Below are 19,881 nucleotides of genomic sequence, written 5' to 3'. Positions count from 1 at the left end.
TGATGCAGCCAGCATGGTGGGATGATGTAAGCAGTTTTTTCCTCACGCAGGTGGAGACGTGTTACAGGGTTAAATGTTTTACTAAAACACACTGATTCATTCAAGTATGCATTCCTGATAAAAGCTGTGTGTGTGTGTGTGTGTGTGTGTGTGTGTGTGTGTGTGTGTGTGTGTGTGTGTGTGTGTGTGTGTGTGTGTGTGAGAAATATGGAAACATAGTGTATTATATATTGTATATCAGATGATATAATAAGAAAAACTAAGGGTCTCATTAGCAATGGTACCCTGCAAGTAGATTATAAATTATACAGTATAAAACATGCAGAAATGTGTAAATCATTTTATACACATATAGAGCCAGAGATATAGATGCATAAACAATTCACATATTTATACATCTGCATTCACACCAGGCATTAAAAAATTACATACATTACGGTAATCAATGACAACCTGAAATATTAAGAAAAGCAAGCCATTCATTATATAAAATCTCATGTCCCCCCCCAAGGGAACTGGTTCTTGAACACCAGTTGCTTTCGTAAGTAGAAGCTTGTGAAGTTTTATCTGGATTTAGTGAAAGTATAATTAAAGCCTTTTGAAAAGCCAAAAATAATTTGAAGGATAACTTTAAAGGATGGTGATGTAACAAGAAATCAAGAAATATCACAATGTCTCTCTATATCTTCAAAATAAAAAGGCAAATAAATCATTTCTAAGGGATTTGATTAAAAAGAAAATGTCCCACATCATTTATAAAATGAGTTTTTGCAACTTTGTAGCAGTTTTCATGCAAGTGATCCAAATAAAGTCCAGATTATCCCACACAAGACCTGCTAAAGATCTGCATTTCCCCTCATATGCACTTATGCAGAGACTCTCCATGACTCTAACTGTTACTTTGTCTCCTCCTTGTAGAGGTGCAGGCTGGGACGTGCAGCCAGAGAAGCTGGATTTTAGCCATTTTCACAGAAAACACTTCAGAGGAACGCCAAAGCATCTGCCACACATTGACAGAGAAGGGTAAACTATACATTTATTTATGTTCAGTTATTTTGTCTCACTGGTGGAACTCAGAACAGTTTTGATTGCTCTATACCACCTTAATTTATAGCATCATACAACCTCCTGATCTCACCCTTTCTCTCTTACAGGATAATCAAAAACAAGTTTGAAGAAGATGATGGTATAGACATGAACGACATAGAAAGGTTCCTACCCCATCTTCGCTCGGTAAGTCTCTGATTTTTTTCTTGTGTGAAACTAAGCCATCCCAGTTTAGTACTGCAGTGAACAGGTGTGAGAAAGCCATTCACAGGTCACAACTTTAAGAAGCTTTAGCAATACTGTGTGATTTGCTGTTAGAGAGTGACCCCTGGTGGTTAGGTGAAGGAATAACGTGCACCAAATGGAGTTCAGAGTCAAGAGTGCTGGAGTCCGGTTTTTGATTAAATTACTATTAAACATAATTACAGGAATGATCTTTCTTGTACTAAAGGAGCAATTTGTATTGTTAATTTCTTTTTTTTTTAAAGAAAAAAAAGGAACTTAAGGGTGCAAGATGAGTCTGTGTTATATGTATTTTCTGAGACTTGTTGATTGAAAATAAAAACTTTAGTGACATCCGCTGGTCAGATGCAGGAGTGAGCTGTAACTGTGAATAATGATGTTATATGTCCCTCTAGTGGGCAAATGTTTGCATAACATATATGCATAGATGCCCAAATGATTCACACAGAAGAGATGTGGGTTGTTGGTTTCTGAGGCAGTCGCTGTTTTAGTCAGCGTCTGATTATCTCTAACAGACTCGTGCAAAACTTAATGAGTAGGTTCACATTTTCTCCAAGTGTGTCTCAAAACAATACTTGTACCGTGATAGAAGTTATAATACTTTCTCATTTCAGTCCACAAAATACAAAAATGTATGCCTCAGTATTTCTGTGTACGTGCATTCTTTAGTTTAGTTGAAGTCCCCATGCAGTGTTTTCTCGCTTTGTAATAAGACAAAAAGGCAAATGTTGTACAAACTATACTGTCAGGTCAGTGTACAAACAACAACATAAGTTGACCCAGAGTCTTCAAGCAACTTAAAGAAGTCCAGACGCTTTTCTTTCCAAGCTCCTTAGACTACCATGACCTGGATGGCTGAGAACCTTCACAGACATATTGACCCAGAGTGTTTTCCAGATCACCAAGAACCCAATAATTTGAAAAACAAGAATGAAAAGAATGAAAATATAAATAAAATCTATGAGTGTTCAAAAGAGTCAAATAAAAGAGCAATAGAAAACATTTACAGTGAGCTGTAATAAAGCATATAATAGAGCAGAAAAAGAGCGTCCTCTAGAGATTTAAGAAATTGCCAGAACCTCCGTGACACAGAGGAAAAATGCGGAGATAAAAGATTTTTTTAAAAGAACTTCTTCAATATATTACAGATATATTGTGGACTTTAAAAACAAATAGTAAAATTTTAAAATCTATTTGAAATATCACAGATAGTGATGTGCTATTTTCATTGTACTGGTTAAACATTGATCAGCTGCATTTTAAATCATCTGCAACACAGAGAGAGAGAGAGAGACAGAGGTTTGAGGTAAAGTTGCAGCAGTCCAGCTGAAATCCTTTAGCTGCTAAACTGGCTTTAACTTAGTGATTGGTTCTCAGTTGGTAAAAGCTTCGTTTAACAGCATCCTTGATTTGATCGTTAAAACTCAAATAACTCTCCATATAAACACCATGATTTTCAACTGCAGTTTGGAAGATAAGTATCTTATCTTGATGTTTGTGGAGCGTGGGATGCCAAATCAAATAATAAGTAAAGTGAAGTCATTTTGTTGAAGTGTTTGTTTTTTTTGCCTGCATAACAGTGATAGTGAATTTTGTATCTATGAACAATAGAGCAAGAGAGGTAGCGTGTACAATTTAAGTAAAAAAGGACCTAAAACGGATCCTTGAGGGATGCCGCAGTTAATGGAAGTTAGGAATGGCGAGCAGTTTGGACTCTAAAGGTGCCATCAAATAAGGAAATCCAGTTTAAAAATATTTAGTTTAGATCATTGTCTAAATGCAGTAAAGTCCAGAAGAGCCAAAATCAGCAGATAAAAAGATATCATTATAAACTCTTAACAGGGCAAAATCTGCATCTTTCTTAAATTAGACTGAAATCTCTTAAACATATTAAAAGTATTCAAGTATGAAAAACTATGAAAAAACTTGAGAAAGGCAACTTTTTCTAAAATCTTGACAGGGAAAGTAACCTTATATATATTATAGGGTTATTCTGAGTTCCTGAACTATTGAGGAGGTTTAGCATCTTCTCTAAATGGGATCTAAGTGCCTCTTACTTACATTACTTGCAGTCTAAAGGGCAACAGCCGTGTTTCTGAACGTGACGTGTCTCGCATCAACAGAGTAAAAGTCATCTTGCAGCTGGAATGCTTCTCTGTATAAGGTATTGAGCATTGTGTTTTCCAACATGATTTGTGATTCATTGAGGTGACGAGAGTTCACATTAGGTCACTCCTGTCACCTTCCTCTCTTCCTCCCCTGCTTTCTGAGCCAAAATATCCTCCGTCTTTCATGGTGTTTAAGCTACAGTGTCTTCCTCTTTCCTTCCCCTCTTGGCCTTTGAGCTGAGCTGCGCCGCTCACGCAGCTTGGGCTAAGATGGATCTAGGTGAGCGATCGAGATGGCTTCCTCACTGTATCATTTCTGAGCCAAGATTGTCGTTTCCGTTCATTCAGTAAGGGCCAAAAGATAGATGGGGTCATCAGCGTTTCTGTGCTGCGATCGGGATCAGAGACGCAGAGCTGGGAATTGAGTGCCACATTTTCTGTTTTGTTTTCCCTGACATTTCTCAGCTGTTTCTGGCAATTCTCATCTTCTCCCAGTTACTCTTTCACGTTCCGATTGTGTGAATATCGAGCCCTGGCAAGCTGATCGCAAAACCATGCCCTGTGGGGTCATGCAGCTATAAAGCAAGGCCACTGATGCCCAGTTGTTTGTCATACTAACAAGGCCATTCACTGACACTCTCTTTGGTCTTGAATAGCCCTCAAGATAACAGGAAGGGTACTTAAGTCTTCCACAAGAGACCACAGTGTAAAATAAAACAAAATCAATGTAAACCTTGGTTGGAATGATAAGCACAGGGGTTTGTGTTTGAAAGTATGTACATCTTTTTGTGGCTCGTTAGATGACTAGAATTTTTGTAGTTAACTGATAACCAGCATTATTACATTAAATTACAAACTGCATACCCCACTGCGCATGGTTTTGTTACTAATAGAAAGGGAGTCGTGTTTCTTCAGTATTGTCATCGCTTTTATTGTCATGAATCTCTATTAAATAAATATATATTCTCAGCATCCTGGCTCTGTATTTATGTTTGCAGGGATCTCTCTTTTCTGCTGGTAACTTGCTGCACTTAAGCAGTGATCCTTGGTCGTAGACATGGACAGCTGAATATCCCATAGACTAGTAGTTATTCCGGTTGTACAGTACTTTTCCACTGGAAGCCTCCCTGATGAGCACGTGCATGTTGTTGCAGACAAGTCTTCCTGGTCACAATAAACTGGCAGACATGCAGACATCCTCATGGGGTATCTTGTTCACCTTCTGAGGAAAAAAGCATTTAAGCTTATGCCTTGACATGCTCACAAATAATGAAACTCTAAAAAAAACATCTGTATTAGATGCCCATTCTCCTTTACGTAATATTTAGTCATCAGGGGATTTTTATTTATTTCTTTTGTCTTTGAATAGTTTCATTTTGTGCCGTTATATACGTATTTTTTCCAACATAAACATTTTTGCACCCATGGCCTTGCAGCCTGCTGACAAACCAATTTCTGACAATTCAGATTTTCATTCTAAAAACTATAATTGGCAGCATATACATTTAAAAGCTTTTCTTCAATGCAACATTTTATTCTCATAATAAAATCTTTTAAACTTCACACTTCCTGTACACCAATCTTTACCTGATATAAGCTTCTTTTCTACTTCTACTTACTCAGTTTTGCTCGACTTGACTTGGTTTTCCGTTTGGCAGTAGTATGGGCTACCAGGTACTTTTTCAGTACCTACCTGGGTGGGGTTCAAAGCCAGTTGAGTCATGCCAAAAATGTGATGTCAACAGACAGAAGGGCACCGAGTGACATCACTGCATGAGCCATGAGAGCGACTCCTACACTAGAATCAAACCCACCATTTTTCCAACCCTGCCAATTTAGTTTGGCCAATTTTGTGTTTTCCTCAGTAAGAACTCGCTAACAGATCACAACCACACCAATCACAGTGTTGTTGATCACAGTGTTGTGTGTTTGCTAATGTGAAAACTGACTATTTTCCTGTGCTACTATGCGCATGCATGAAAAGAATGGGCTCGTAATCTGACATTGGTGATGCTGCCCAGCCAGTCACCAAGCGAGGATGCTGAAAAGTATCTGATTCCTGTCCCTGGTCGGTTGATCAGTGTGTCTTTATATATAATATCAAATATTGTGATTTGGAAGCGCACTTTTAGAGGGCATCTTCAACCAAATCTCCAAAACAAGAGAAAACTGGACTAGGGTAATGCAATATGGGGTTCTTCCTTTGCCCACACTCTACCAAAGCTGTTCTCACATACAAAAACTGGACAATGTCATGAGAATCAGGTCTAAACATAGTCTGAAGTTGTTTTTTTCTCACATGCAGCACACACAAGGTTCCACCTCCTTTGTGGAAGAAACAATTAAACCACTGATTCATAACTATTTTGGCTTAACGGGCACTTAAGAAAAAGCTGTGAGTAGACATTGCTCCTTATTATTTGTCAGTTGTTGATAGTTGTGCCATAGAAACATCACTCCTCTCAACTTCTTAGATGGTAAAATTAGCCTTGGGGGCCCACTTGGGGCTAAGATATATCAGTTTTAATTAAGAGGCAATAGAATTGCATCAAGATTAAAGGTGAAAATATAAATATGTATCACAACTTTGGTTCCCACATTCCGATCCGATTACTCCTATTATGACTCTATATATTTATCATGTGAACCCTTTGCTGCTAAACTGCCCTATTGTATAATAACTGCCTCCACGGATGGAAGGATAAATAGATAGAAAGAAATCATCAGGTATTTTTCCACTCATAATGTACTGGACTTTTCCAGAGTCATCACTTCCTGCTACTGCACGGCAGGACTACATCATCCAAAGTCCCCGTCTGCAATCCACGCTTCCTTCCAACATTCACTTCCCCTTTTTCCAGGAGCCACAATGCGCTTACAAATAGCCCTCGGACGTGGAAAACCTCTCATTTGTGCGAGGGCGTGTGAGCAACCCAGTGAGAAAGGGCTTCCTCCCTTTGCTTTAAGGTTCTGCTGCACCTCCACTGGCCTCTGTGGAATGTCATCCTGCAGTCACAATGACCTGCCTTCACGTGCAATTTCAGGTTGTAACGACAGAAGCATCCAGGGGTCAGGGAGCAAGTATTTGATTCATGCCACGTATCCAATGGATGCTGGGAAACATGAAAGGCTGTATAAAAAGAATACTTGTAATCGCCCTCACGTACAAATTCCTTCACACAAAAGCAAATAAATAAGACAGAGACAGTTAAAATAAAACAGGTATAGACAAAACATGGATGTGGCCACCGTGTCATGGACTATCATTTAATTGTTTGCCCTAAAGTATACCCTCCTTTTTCATCCTTATTGCTTGTAATGAGTACCATGTTTACCAATTGAAGATGCTCGAAACCAGCAACTGAGACCATAAACTCGTCAACAAAGTGTTTCCTGAGGTCACCGGTCAAGTGATCAGTAGGGTCATTTTCCCATTTAATGCTAACCAATCTGACTTATTCTTGCAACAACATGGCTAGCCCCCCTACTGGCCATTTGAAAGAATGCAAGCCACTTTCACATTCAGTTGACTTTTCGGACCCAGAGCCAAATTCCATACCCTAATATAGAATTTATGCAGTTGTTGTACTGTGTTGTCTTGTGACTTTTATTCTCTGTTGTTCCATATTTAATTGTGTGTAAGAAAGCAAAGTGTAAAAGTATGTGGGCGATTGTGGCTCAAGAGTTGGGAGTTCGCCTTGAAATCGGAAGGTTGCCGGTTTGAGCCCCGGCTAGGACAGTCTCGGTCGTTGTGTCCTTGGGCAAGACACTTCACCCGTTGCCTACTGGTGGTGGTCAGAGGGCCCGGTGGCGCCAGTGTCCGGCAGCCTCGCCAGTGCGCCCCAGGGTGGCTGTGGCTACAATGTAGCTTGCCATCACCAGTGTGTGAATGTGTGGATGACTGGATATGTAAAGTGCTTTGGGGTCCTTAGGGACTAGTAAAGCGCTATATAAATACAGGCCATTTATTCCTTTGGCAAAGTTTAAACATTTTCTCAGGACATGTCTACTTTTGTATGTATAGTTGTTCAACTGTTTGTTAATACAAACATTTAATCAACATGGGAGCAACTCAGTGCATTTAGGCATGTAGACACAATTGAGAGGTCCTGCCGAAGTTTAAACCGAGCCTCAGAACAGGGAAGACAGGTTATTTAAGTAAGTCTGAACATGGTGTGTTAGTTGGTCCCAGAGGGGCTGGTCTGAGTTTTTCAAAACTGCTGATTTGCTGGGATTTTCCCACGCAACCATCTCTAGTGTTTACAGAGAATAGTCTGACAAAGAGAAAATATCCAGTGACCAGCAGTTCTCTAGGCAAAAATGCCTTGTTAATGTCAGAGGTCTGACGAGAATGGCCAGACTTCGTCGGCCTGATAGGAAGGCAACAGTAACTCAAATAAACACTTGTTAAAATCAAGACATGCAGAAGAGCATTGCTGAATGCACAAAATGTCAAACCTTGAAGCAAATGGGCAACAGCAGTAGAAGATCACCCCGCAGGAGACTCTTGTCAGCTAAGAACAGAAACTGAGGCTACAGTTCACACAGGCTCACCAAAATTGGACAATAAATGGATCCATATTCCCTCATATCAACTGTTGAGGCTGGTGGTGGCAGTGTAATTGTTTGGGCAATGCTTTTTTTCTTCTTTTTTCCTTGTAGCACTTGAGCACTGTTTTAATGACACAGACTGGCCGAGTATTATTACTGAACGTGTCCACGTCTTTATGACCACTGTGTGCCCATCTTCTGATGGCCGCTTCCACCAGTTTAATGCATCATGTCACAAAGCTCAGATACTCAAACTGGTTTCTTGACCATGTTGAGGAGTTCACACTACTTAAAAGGCCTCATGTCAATATTTACCAGCATCTCTGAGAAACCTTGTTGAGCCTGTGCCATGAAGAATTAAGTTCTGAAGGCAAAAGCGGTTCAACCTGATACTAGCAAGTAGGGTATCCAATGAGTATATACTGTACTGTATTGTACAGCAGTGGGTTCACATGATAAATATGTGGTGTCATGTTTTAATATTAAGGGGTTTTTTGTGTTTGGTTCAGTAAAAAAGAAAAAAGAAAGTATTTTGCTTCTCAAAGAAAGAAGCAATAAAATAAAAATAAAGGGCACCAGATAATGAGGAGAGCACTTGGGTGCAACCCGGGAGAAAAGGAGAGTGCAGCTAGTCACTGAGAAGACATCCGGTCTCTGGTCTGTGAACAAAGCCGTCCAAACGGAGAACAAAGCAGGAATCTGGAGCTGGGATATTACAGACTGGTTGGCCCCTCAGTGTGGAAGTGTACGTGCCGCAGAGCAGGACTCCGGTTATAGAATGACACTGGGGGCGGGGTGGGTTTCTTTGGTGGTCTGTGTGTCAGCTGTCAATTTGTCTGAGACGTGCAGGTCATACGCACTCATTTGCTGTTCTTTCCTGTAGTTTTAACTTAAGCTAACCTTAAACCTGTCTCCTTCATGGCATTTTTACTATCTGTTACCTCTTCTCGCTTTGTTTCCTCCAGTTTGCCTTTTCCTACTTATGACCACTACCCTTATGCTCTGCCTCCACCCTCCTTATGGTGTCCTTCACTCGTCCCCTCCATCCTTCAAATCTTGGTAGGCAGCAGAACAATATCCATAGGGTCATGGTGACCGGCAGCCCCCCTTCACGTGGTTACTTCCTGCTATTGTCTCTGGTCCTACTACCGATTGGCTCCTACACTCTATTAACCGCACACATACTGGATTAATCATCATTGTACTCTGTTCTGCTCTGGGCTCTGGCTTGGGAGAAAGACTGGAGCCATGCTTACACGCATGCATGAAAGCACAATACCATGGGAAATGTATGACCACTCACACAGAGGTATTCAATACGTCACCAGTGACTTGACCTGTTTTATCACATATGAGTGGCAGAAAGAATATGGAGTGGTGTATGCAAAAGCATAAAATATATCGTAGTGGAACGCCAAAAATTAATTGGTTCATTGATTTTAATCCCTTTTAATCAAATTTTATGGTCTTTTTTTAAAGAAACGGTGTAGCACACTCTCCATGAGTTTAGGTTTTTGTCACAGTAATTATTCCTACTCTTCATAGAGACCTTTCTCCGAGAAGTAATTTGACAGGAATTCCCAAAGCTTCACAAGTGTACTTAGTACAGTCTTCACTGAATATGTTTGCTTGTTGAACTTTAGAAGATGCATACTTTCTTGTAGACACTTAGTTAGGCTGATATGTCAGTCAATATTAGCTATTTGCCAATCTATTAGTATAAACATTTATAATTGCTAATAAATAAAACTTTAAAATTTCAAGTTTAGAAGGGGGAAATGCACTTTATCCATGTTTTGAATGTTGAGCTTGCATAGTTTATCCACCAGAGGGCAGTCTGCAAAGTATTTAGGTCATTAACATACCTGCGGACTAGCTGAGCCAATCAGAGTCAGGCAGAGTGTAAATAAATAATCCAGTCCAATAAGGACTCATGTAACAAATGGTAGAGAAATCTGTTTGTGTTTGAAAGAAAAAAATATACAACTTGATGTATCAGATTCTTAATTATTAACTATTGTTATCAGTATGGGCCGTAAAAATTAGTTGGGCTCTAGTATAAAGAGAATTGCCAAAGTTTTAATGATTTGTGTGTGTGTGTGTGTGTGTGTGTGTGTGTGTGTGTGTGTGTGTGTGTGTGTGTGTGTGTGTCGAAGCAATACTATAATACTTACATTGCCACGCACCTTTAGTTTCTCGTGATTAACGCATTATGTCTTTTTTTGGACGCACCTACCCCCTCGGCAGCTGCTCACAATAGGCTCTGATGAATCAAGCGTGTCAGTATGTGTAGTAATCTTTGCAATTGAGCTCACAATCATCAGACATGTGGCTCTTTTGACAGCTTGCTGTTTTACGTCAGAATTTTTTGTCCTACTGTGGTCCTCTGAGAAATAGGCTCAGCCAATTAGCGGTAACGTGGCCTTTAAAGGTTTCCTCGGGGTAAGTCTAGGGAGAGCTTTCATCTAATGCTTGTTACTTTCAGATCATCCTGGATAAACGCAGACACCAACCATATTCTTATACACAGCAGAAGTCCACTCATAAAGGCAGTGTTGTTTTAAGACAGACTTAAAAATGCCATACCTGCACTTTAATCATAATAAATTGCATTCCTGTGCGCTTATTCCTAAGGAATGAGGTAATCTTAAGTTTGTGATTACGGATTGTAAAGTTTCACTGTAAGAAGCAGCAAAATGTCTTCATAAAAATGTATATATGCTATTTGCAGGTCTTTATAAATATACTAAAAGAAACATCACACAGACACACACACAGAGTATTGGGATGTAGAGAGAACATATGATTGAAGCCTTTTTTCATTATTCTGAGAGCTGCCAAGAGCACAGCTATATGCACTTAAAACCCGCTGCAGCAGCAGTTAATTTCTATAGGGTACTACAGTTTTTCTCCCTTTTTCAGTCTCCGACACTTTGATCCTGCAGTGTTCTCCATATCCTCCAGTAGCAAGACCCCTGAGTTCTTTGATGTACCTGTCTCAGCATCTGTGGCGCTGGCCTCTGATCACTTATTAAATGAGACATGAATGTCAGGACCTCACATCTTTGCCTCTTATCACAGATCATCCTGTATACACGACCGTGGCAGCTCTAAATCTCCTCTGTCTGTACTGTTAGCATGCATCAGCTACAGACTAAGTTACATGAAAGGCAATGCGTATCATGAAACATGAAGGAAATCCTGTACTAGAGGGGTTTTATAGATTCTGAATACTAGCGTGACAAGATGGTCCGATAAAAAAGATCCAGGATCAGCATGTTACTGCTAATTTATCTCTTCCTGCTACTTAAATCTAACGGTAGAAATGCCATCTTTCATCATATAAAGTTAGTAAGTTAAAGTAATAAGAGTGCTAATAGTTTGCTTTTCGTGAATAATTTATAAAATGAAATCACTTAGTGCTGTAAAAGTCACACTGTGTGTAAAATTTCATATAGTACTGTGCAAAAGTCACCCTATATTTCTTTATACTTACATATGTTTCAGTAAATCCTAATTTTCCTATGAAAGGATACATGGAAATACAGTAAATAGGACAAAACAGTTTGTACAATTTTAGCTAACTTGAAAGTCAAAATTTGGTATGGCCTCCTTTATTCTTCAAAGCTCTTCTTTGGATGTTGGCTGCCTTTTGTTCCTTTTGTCAAGGTGATCCCACACTGCTTAATATTGTTGAGGTCTGGGCTCTGGGGAGGCCAATCCTGGTGTGCTTTTACCAATGTTTGGGATAATTGTCATAATACTTATTGTAATTTTCTTGGTGAACTCCATCTTTTGATGAGATCCCCAACATCACTGCCTGAAACACAACCCCAAGTTGGATACATGACTCCATCAGCATAGCTGCTGATTCTCAGTCCAGTTCTTGTTTCTCTTTCTTAACAATGGCTTCTGGACAGCCACCCTTCCACTGAGACCATTTCTGTTGAGGCTTTGGCAAACAGTAGATGGATGAACTGAAGAGCCAGATGCATCTCTCGGTTCTCCTATTTCTTAAGCATATGACTCAGATAATGTTCATCTGATGTAGTTTTTAAGCCTGCTAGTAACAAAGTTAAACAAAGAAACTGTTTAAAATCTACCCCCCACCCCACCCCACAAAAGACAAAAGACAAAAACTTCCAACTCTAATTTCCTTACAGACACAGAAAGGAGCGTTATTTGTTTGGTTTGGCCTGTGAATGAAACGTTGAGGAACGTTTTTGTATTTTCATTTTACGTGCCTGCTGTCTTGTATTGACAGCGGCTTTTGCTCTCAACAACCTGTCCTGTAATGCCACCCTTGGGTCAGCTTTAAATTTATTGCTTTTGGCTGAAAGCCCTTGCAACATAAATAAACTAAGAGAAACAATGGAGCGACTCAATAAGCATCATACCAGAATTGTTACAAAGCAGAAGGGAAAGGAAGACATGCATTTCATTTTCTATGCTATAGCAGACAAAGTTCTATAATCTTTATTCTCCATTTCCATTCTCCACATTTCCACCCTGTTAACATTTCTCATTTCCTTACTTTCCTTCCTTGCAACTTATACTCCTTCCATACTCATAATTGTTATGAATGGATCAACAATGGCATTTGACCTGGTACGTGACTGTTTAGGCAACTCTTTAGAAAAACTGAATCCTCTCAAATGCTACTAAGTATTAGTGGGGCCAGACCAGTGAAACTGCATGATAAATGTGTGAAATTGGAGAAACTGACATTTTTATATAGCAGACAGTTTAAAAACAGACACTTTTCTGTCATTTAATTATTTATCTGTTACTTAATTACTTTTGTGTAGTATAAGGAGAGTCTTTATCAATAGGAAAAGATGTAAAACGCATGAAAATATTGTTCAAAGTTCAAAATTTATAGTCACATTTTACAGTCACGTTTTTGGAATTTTCAGTTCAATTCAATTCAGTTTTATCCATACAGCACCAAAACACAACAACAATTGCCTCAAGGCGTTTTATTTTGTAAGGTAGCCCCTAAACTCGTTTTTTTTTAACATATTAACTGACTTTGCACTTTATTTCAGCTACATGAAATGCTAGTAGTTGTTTAGCGTGTTATTAAGCACTAATTATCTGGACATCTGCGAGCTTTGACTTTAAACTTTGCTAGCTTGCTACCATTAGCTAATAACTAGCTAATAGCTAATAACACTCCACACTTTCATCCAAATATGGCAGCTTCTGGCTCCAAAATGACAAAATAATATGGTGGCAGCTAAAATGCTAACATCAAAACTCCAGTATGTGTAGTTCAATTTTAGATAGGTTGATCTTTTTTTCTTTTTTTTTACCTCTATTACTAACATTGACAGGAATGTCGACAGGAAAGTATTAGCAAGGGGGAATGATGCAGGACATGAGAGCTATAATAGCATCCCATGTTTCACTGGTACCTAAACAAAATAGGTTTCTAAACAGGTTTTCCTTTTTTTTTCAATTTATAATTGAGCTGGATGGAGAAAAAACAAGCACTATCCACTAACTATAATTAATGACTACTGTGTGCCAAAGTCAGAACAAATGCGTGGCAGAGGTGCTGCTCATGTTTCAGACTGCTCCTGGTGCAGATGAACACCTGAAGGTAACAGTCTGAAGGAATCTGCGTGGTTGTTTTAGGCAGTCCTGTAACCATGTCAGCCTGTGTCTAAAGAAAATTCCAAGATGCTAATGATGACAAAGAGTTCACAACCCAACTCCAGAGTGAATTATTTACTGTGATTTATGTGCTAACCTGTGAATGTCCTTGGCATGCTACAGGACCAGACTTCCCCTGAAGGCGGACGCGCAACACCCAACCGCAAAACACAATACACGCATAAAAGAGACACCACAGTCAGGCCTGTAAAATTCAAGCTGATTTATATTTCAGCTGTTGGCACGCTGTTTGACATCTGAGACTCGATGTTGTTTTAAACTTGGAAAAACTTGAGTTTGATGGTTTACATCACCATGCTGTTTACTTTTCTACAAAATAAGGCTGCGTACTACACATGCATATCCACAACTGAAGTCTAAAACTGAAGACTGCAGGAACGATCATTGTTAGCTATTAAAATGCGTGTGTTGTGCCAGCTCTGGCTTGTTAAGGCTTCGGTTAAAACAAGTGATGAATGTTTTAAAAGGAAGCTCTGCCTTCACATTAGCAGGACTCGAGCCCTCATCACTGCCAGCCCCTTTATTGCCGACTACTTCAAGCATATAAAATCCAAATTAAAAATATTCCTCAAATTTAGCTGTCATGAGTCTGAATCCTCATTATTAGCCCTAATTGTTCAATGGACGATAAAATTAAGAGTCTGAATAAAAGACTATTGACAGTGGTGATGAAAGGGGTTAATCCTTCTTTCGTCATTTTTTGTAGCACAGCTCGTCATTCATCTCCACCAGTGTATCGTAATCTTTGAAGAGCTACATTTGTTTTAAAAAACATACAGATGTGATCAGATCCACAGATAAAAATCAGTCTCATTTTCTATCAGCTCTTGCGCAGGCAGTCCCTCCCCTCCATCCTTGTCACGTCCACAGGGCTAGCACGGCCTGCCTCGAGGTGAGAGGTCTTCTGGCTGGGGACCAGGACAGTATGGGTCCTCACTTTGATCTGCCTTAAACTGGCTGCTACCTGCAGATAGCATATTCACACATGCAGCTGCTTGAGAGGCCATTCTACATTTCTCGTTTCCTGTCTCTCGATCACGCCTCTCTTATCTGATAGAAACTACTCACATTTTTTTCTATTTTTCTATTAATAGCGCTTTCTAATGAGATCTAACTAGCAATAGGAAATGCAGCAAGTAGAGAGTTTAAGAAATATGTGGTGGTGGTGGGGTGTGTGTGTGTGCGCGCGTGCACTCACTGTCATCTGGTTACCATTTGAGGGCAGAATTATAGCTAATGATATCCTAGAGGAGAACTACAGTAGCTAAACATGCAACAGTTTCTCCGTTTTCCTCCCTCTCAGATCATTCCAGTGGTAAGAAGAGTTAAATTATGAGGGAACAAAGGCAGAGTCTATAATATGGGTTAGTTTGTTAGAGGCTAAAAGCATGTGTTTATTTACATTTCCAGACTCTTTGCATCTCAGATTTCCATCAGAATTCAACTATAATAATTTTGGGCTCTTCAGTTTTTCTTTTGAGTGTTTTTAGATGATGTCTGAGTTTGCAGTGCGATGCTGTACAGGTATGTTCTGTACTCTGTGTGTACTCACAGTCCTTGGAGGAAGTTTATGAAAGGCTGGCATAAGTCATTACAGGACTAAAGAACCGCTGACAAACATTTTTTGTAACACAGTTTTCTTTTCACTTTATCTCACTCTTCTGTAATATATGGAAACCAAAGCTTGGAGCTCTAAAAAGTTCTCTCTCGTGTTACTTCTAAACCAGAGTGGTCATACATATACCAACCAGAATTGGCTTGCCAGGGTATCCAGTCTAGTGCACTGACTGGATCACTTCGCAGTGTGCCAAAAAAAAACTACAGGGGAGGATGTTTTTTTTTGTTTTGTGCACTAGAACGTATTGTGTTAGAAGTTGTTAAGAATGCATCATGTCACACGTGGTTGTCTGAACATTTAAATTCATCCAAACCGCAGGTATGAGTCATTATCAGTTTTACGGCAGTCTTACCAAAGCAAGCCAAGGAGCCATGCTGGTGCATGTCATTATAATGACAGCAGACTGAATTAAAAAAAAAAAAAAACAACAACAACAATTGAGACCAATTCTTAAATTGATCTAACTTCTCGACGTCTCAGGCTGTTTATGATCTATTGTGTAAATGGATGATTCGTTAAATGTATTCCTAACATTAAAATAACGGCAGAAATGTACTGATATTTTAGTTATTTTGCATTGAATTAAAAAGTCTAAGAGTCCTGTTTCATGTCAAGGTAAACTAAAAAAAATGGGAACAAAATATTAAAAATGCTCATGTGATCATTATCAAAAGGCATTATTGTCATTATACGGTCGATATTATCAAGTCATGAGACAAAAAAATCTTTGAGATTTAATATCGACCGTATTTTTTGTCATTCTTTTATGTAGAAGAAGAAAATGATGATACAGTATTATACAGCATCGACCAAAGACTGCACAGCACTCTGCCTCATGCACCTTTTTTTAAAATCCTGTCCTGTCTGGTAGCTTTTGCAATCAGAATTATGATCTGAATGCACTGTTGTGCCAAACGAGCCAGGTTCAGCTCTATAAATTCTGATTAGGCTCCTCTTGTTCAGGGTTTATCTGACTATTTCTTCATTTCTGGTCATTGTATTTAAAGTTATTATATTATATGTGGTATACATTATGTCAATGTCTAAGGCAGGACAGGATAGAGTACAAATAGAAATACACAACGTGTCGCCAACTGCTGCACCTGTAAGGAAAAAAAACATACAACACCTGGGACACAGAAATTCGAAAGTGTGTGTGTGTGTGTGTGTGTGTGTGTGTGTGTGTGTGTGTGTGTGTGTGTGTGTGTGTGTGTGTGTCACACAATGTACTTGAAAATGAGGGTGGGAGACCTGAAACCAGGAGTACCAAGCCTCCTGCACTCACTCTTATTGCACACTGCATGTGCTAGTCCTGCCTGTAACCATGGTAACAGCGCATAATGATGATGTTTGACTGACAGGGCTGATGTTTAATGGATGGCAGACAGTCTTATGTCCTTTTCACAAGAAGTGAACTGTGTAAGTAAGACATCCAACACAGTGTGCATTGGAAATATCCATGTTAGAACTAACTGTAAAAACATACTCATGTTTCTTATTTGTTTGATTATACTTTGTCGCTTCCAATGCAGGGCACCTTGTGCTATTTATTAAAACCCTGGGAAGTGTTAAGTCTTGATTTAAACTAAAGAACATTAATAACTGTTCCTCGTCCCTCAATGAATTATTGTTTGTTTTCATATCTCTGCTGTTTTCACCTGCACAAAAGTGAGGATATCCTGCTTTCCTCTTTCCTATCACATTTTAAACAGAACATATTTGAGTTCAGTTATTGGTACAATAAAAAAAGAGGCTTATAATAGCTTTTGTCTCTCTCTTATCCATTTTTATGCAGTTTTAGACACTTGGCTTCTTTTTAATACATTTGTATGATGATTGCTGGTGCTCAACTTCTAATGATTCCAGAGTGCATAAACACACACACACACACACACACACACACACACACACACACACACACACACACACACACACACACACACACACAATGTACTGGTCATTATTGAGTAAATTACTGAGTGTGTCTGTTTGCAGTGAATGACATGAGGCAGTGGATTTTCGCCATAGCCATCCTATTACTGTACAGTTTGTCAAAGTCATGCCTGCGAAAAACTAATCGCAATCAATAACTCTCACTCAGCTATTACTGTGGTAATAGTTCAGTCATCCTTTGGAAATGAAAAGGATGTTTGAAATCCTTGTTTGAAGCAGCCGATCAAAGAGATCTTCAAGGACAATTCTACATACTATAGGTGGATCAAACAGTTCCAGGAACTCCCTGAGGATCACTGCCCAGCAGGGAGCTCCGAAGAGAGATGGCTTATGCCTTAAAGGGATTTTTTTTTTTCTGTTTTTATTTGCATGGCCAATGAGAACTCTACAGTGATGCAACAGCTATTCAGTTCAGTTTTAGGTTACTCATATAGCACCAAATTATAACAACGGTCTCATCAGGACTCTTTGCATTATAAGGTAAAGACCATACAGCACTAGAGAGAAAACCTCAACAATCAGACCTCCTCTAATGAGCAAGCACCAGTGGCGACAGTGGGAAGGAAAAAACCCATTTTAACAGGAAGAAATCGTCAACAGAACCAGGCTCGGGGAAGGGCAGTAATACACCACAGCCGGTTGGGGCGAGCTGGTGGTTGGCAAAGGAACAACAGCAGCAATGACAGGATAGAAGATATCGCCAATAGAGTGTGTATGTTATATACTCTTAATGTCCAACAGGATATTAGGATATTTTTTCTTTTTATTCTTCTTCTTGGGGCAGCACAGTTGTACAGTGATAAGCATTGTGGCCTCACAGTAAGTGGGTTTGAATCAAATGGTGGACTGGTGCCTTTCTGAGTGCAGTTTGCATGTTCTCCCTGTGCCTGTGTGGGTTCTCTCAGCGTATTTCAGCTTCCTCCCACAGTCCAAAAACATGCAAACAAGGTTAACTGGTGATTGGCTGTAGGTGTAAATGTGAGCGTGAATGGTTGTCTGTGTTAGCCATCTGTGACAAGATCGATGGATGTTCTCCTATTTGTAACACCTAAATAGAAAAGCTTTTAACAGAAAAATATTTATGCCAAAATGTGACACTTCATTTGAAATGTAGCATATTCTAGTTTCTAAAATAGTCCCTATTTAGCATGTGGCTAAAACAAAACCCAACCCTAAATTTAGATTGGTTGCTGATGAACCAACAGATGCTAAGAGGCCTTTAAGTCCCATGGCTATGGCCCTTCCAAGGGTAAGAGAGCTGCCATTTTACAGTGCGGAGCTGCCTACCTGAAATGCTTTTTGTGGCACAGACTCACAGCCTAGCTTTTCACACACAGCATGAGTGTGGTCTTTTTCTTTCTTCTAATCCTGTTTCTTTATTTTCTTCCTACATCACCATCTCTGTGAATACTTCAAGTATCAGGCTGAGAGAAAATTGCGAGCTTCATTTCATGAATGAAATTTTCAGTGTATTTCCTCCAGCACATATAGGCTCCACTCCCGGTCCATTTTCCCCCAATTTTGTTCAATTTTAAAACCAGAAGTTGTTTGCACAGCTGATGCGGTACTGAGATTTTTAAAAATGGGCGCTGGTCTTGTGAAAAAAATATGCTTGTGTCTTATCATGTGCTAGTGAGTATGTACCTTGAAGGACAGTTTGAAAAAGATCCTGAAAACAGGTTTCTATGAACTTCGATACTTCCTCATTTCAGAAGTATCACAAGCACAAACGTGGGGGGGGGACTTCCTCCATGACTTACAAGTACTGTGGAAAAAGTTCCAGCAGTCACACAAGCCTGAATAAAAATTGTTGGTCAACTATTACTGTGAGAATTCTTGTAGCAGTACTTTAGTCATCCTGTGGAAAGGAACAAGATGTTCAACACTCTTCACTCTCTTAAAATCAAAATCATCATCAAGGACAGTTCTAACTGTAGCTGTAGACATTTGTGCACATACTAGCAACTCAAGTGTGTTTTAATGGATTATTGTTGAAGTCATGTGTATATTCTTTATGCTAGTTTTGAAAGCAGCGATGCTTACTCTTACTCTTTGATTTGTCTTGTTACAGGTCTTCCCACCCCTTCCTAACGAGGCTGAGATTGCACACACCAAAAAGCTCTTCCGACGCAGGAGGAACGACCGACGGTAAGCCTACACACACACACACACCTACCTCAGTAAGAGGAAACATTTTTCTGTGTTGGTGTCAGTGCAGTCAGGCCCATAGCCCTGACATCTCTCCCCATCCAAAGAAAAGTTGAGACAGTAATGCAGGTTCCACACTCCACTGCAGATGGGGAATAAAGAAAATGCACGGAGGAGACAAGTTTCTCCTCCATTTTCAAGTTGATTAGGTCTCTATAATAAAAAAGTGCCAGCTTTTTAGTCACTCGTTTTTGTGCCTACAATGTTCAAGTAATCTCAAGTCCAAACTAGGTTTCACACTGGCACATCTACTTTAATTGTATACAATGAAATCCAATTTCACCCAAGTCTGACTTCATTGAAACCAGGTCCTTAAAAGAAGAAAAGAAAAAAAAAAATCGCTCTCTCTCTCACTCTCTGCCCTGATGTCACTGGAAAACTGTTCTTCAGTTGCTAAGCGACCAGCGAAGAGAAAATATTGTGATTGTATTTGTGGTTTAAAAAGAGGAAATTGTCTCTAATTCAAATGGAAAA

The 19,881-nt window shown here is 39.4% G+C and overlaps 1 protein-coding gene across 7 annotated transcripts in view; it reads left to right on the top strand.

Annotated features, from left to right (window-relative positions):
• ctif (CBP80/20-dependent translation initiation factor) overlaps positions 1-19,881 on the top strand; it is a 59,820-nt gene that overhangs the window by 17,994 nt on the left and 21,945 nt on the right. For all 7 annotated transcript variants that reach the window (XM_026173598.2, XM_080304197.1, XM_026173597.2 and 4 more), the window contains exons 6-8: positions 919-1,023; positions 1,155-1,233; positions 19,271-19,347. In XM_026173598.2, coding sequence (XP_026029383.1) covers positions 919-1,023; positions 1,155-1,233; positions 19,271-19,347 — 261 coding nt within the window. The remainder of the gene's footprint in view (positions 1-918; positions 1,024-1,154; positions 1,234-19,270; positions 19,348-19,881) is intronic.

This window comes from Astatotilapia calliptera, chromosome 7 (genome assembly GCF_964374335.1).
Source record: "Astatotilapia calliptera chromosome 7, fAstCal68.1, whole genome shotgun sequence".
In the NCBI taxonomy this organism is placed as follows: Eukaryota; Metazoa; Chordata; class Actinopteri; order Cichliformes; family Cichlidae; genus Astatotilapia; species Astatotilapia calliptera.
The sequence above is the reverse complement of the archived record's forward strand: the minus strand, read 5'-3'. Positions and strand labels throughout refer to the sequence as shown.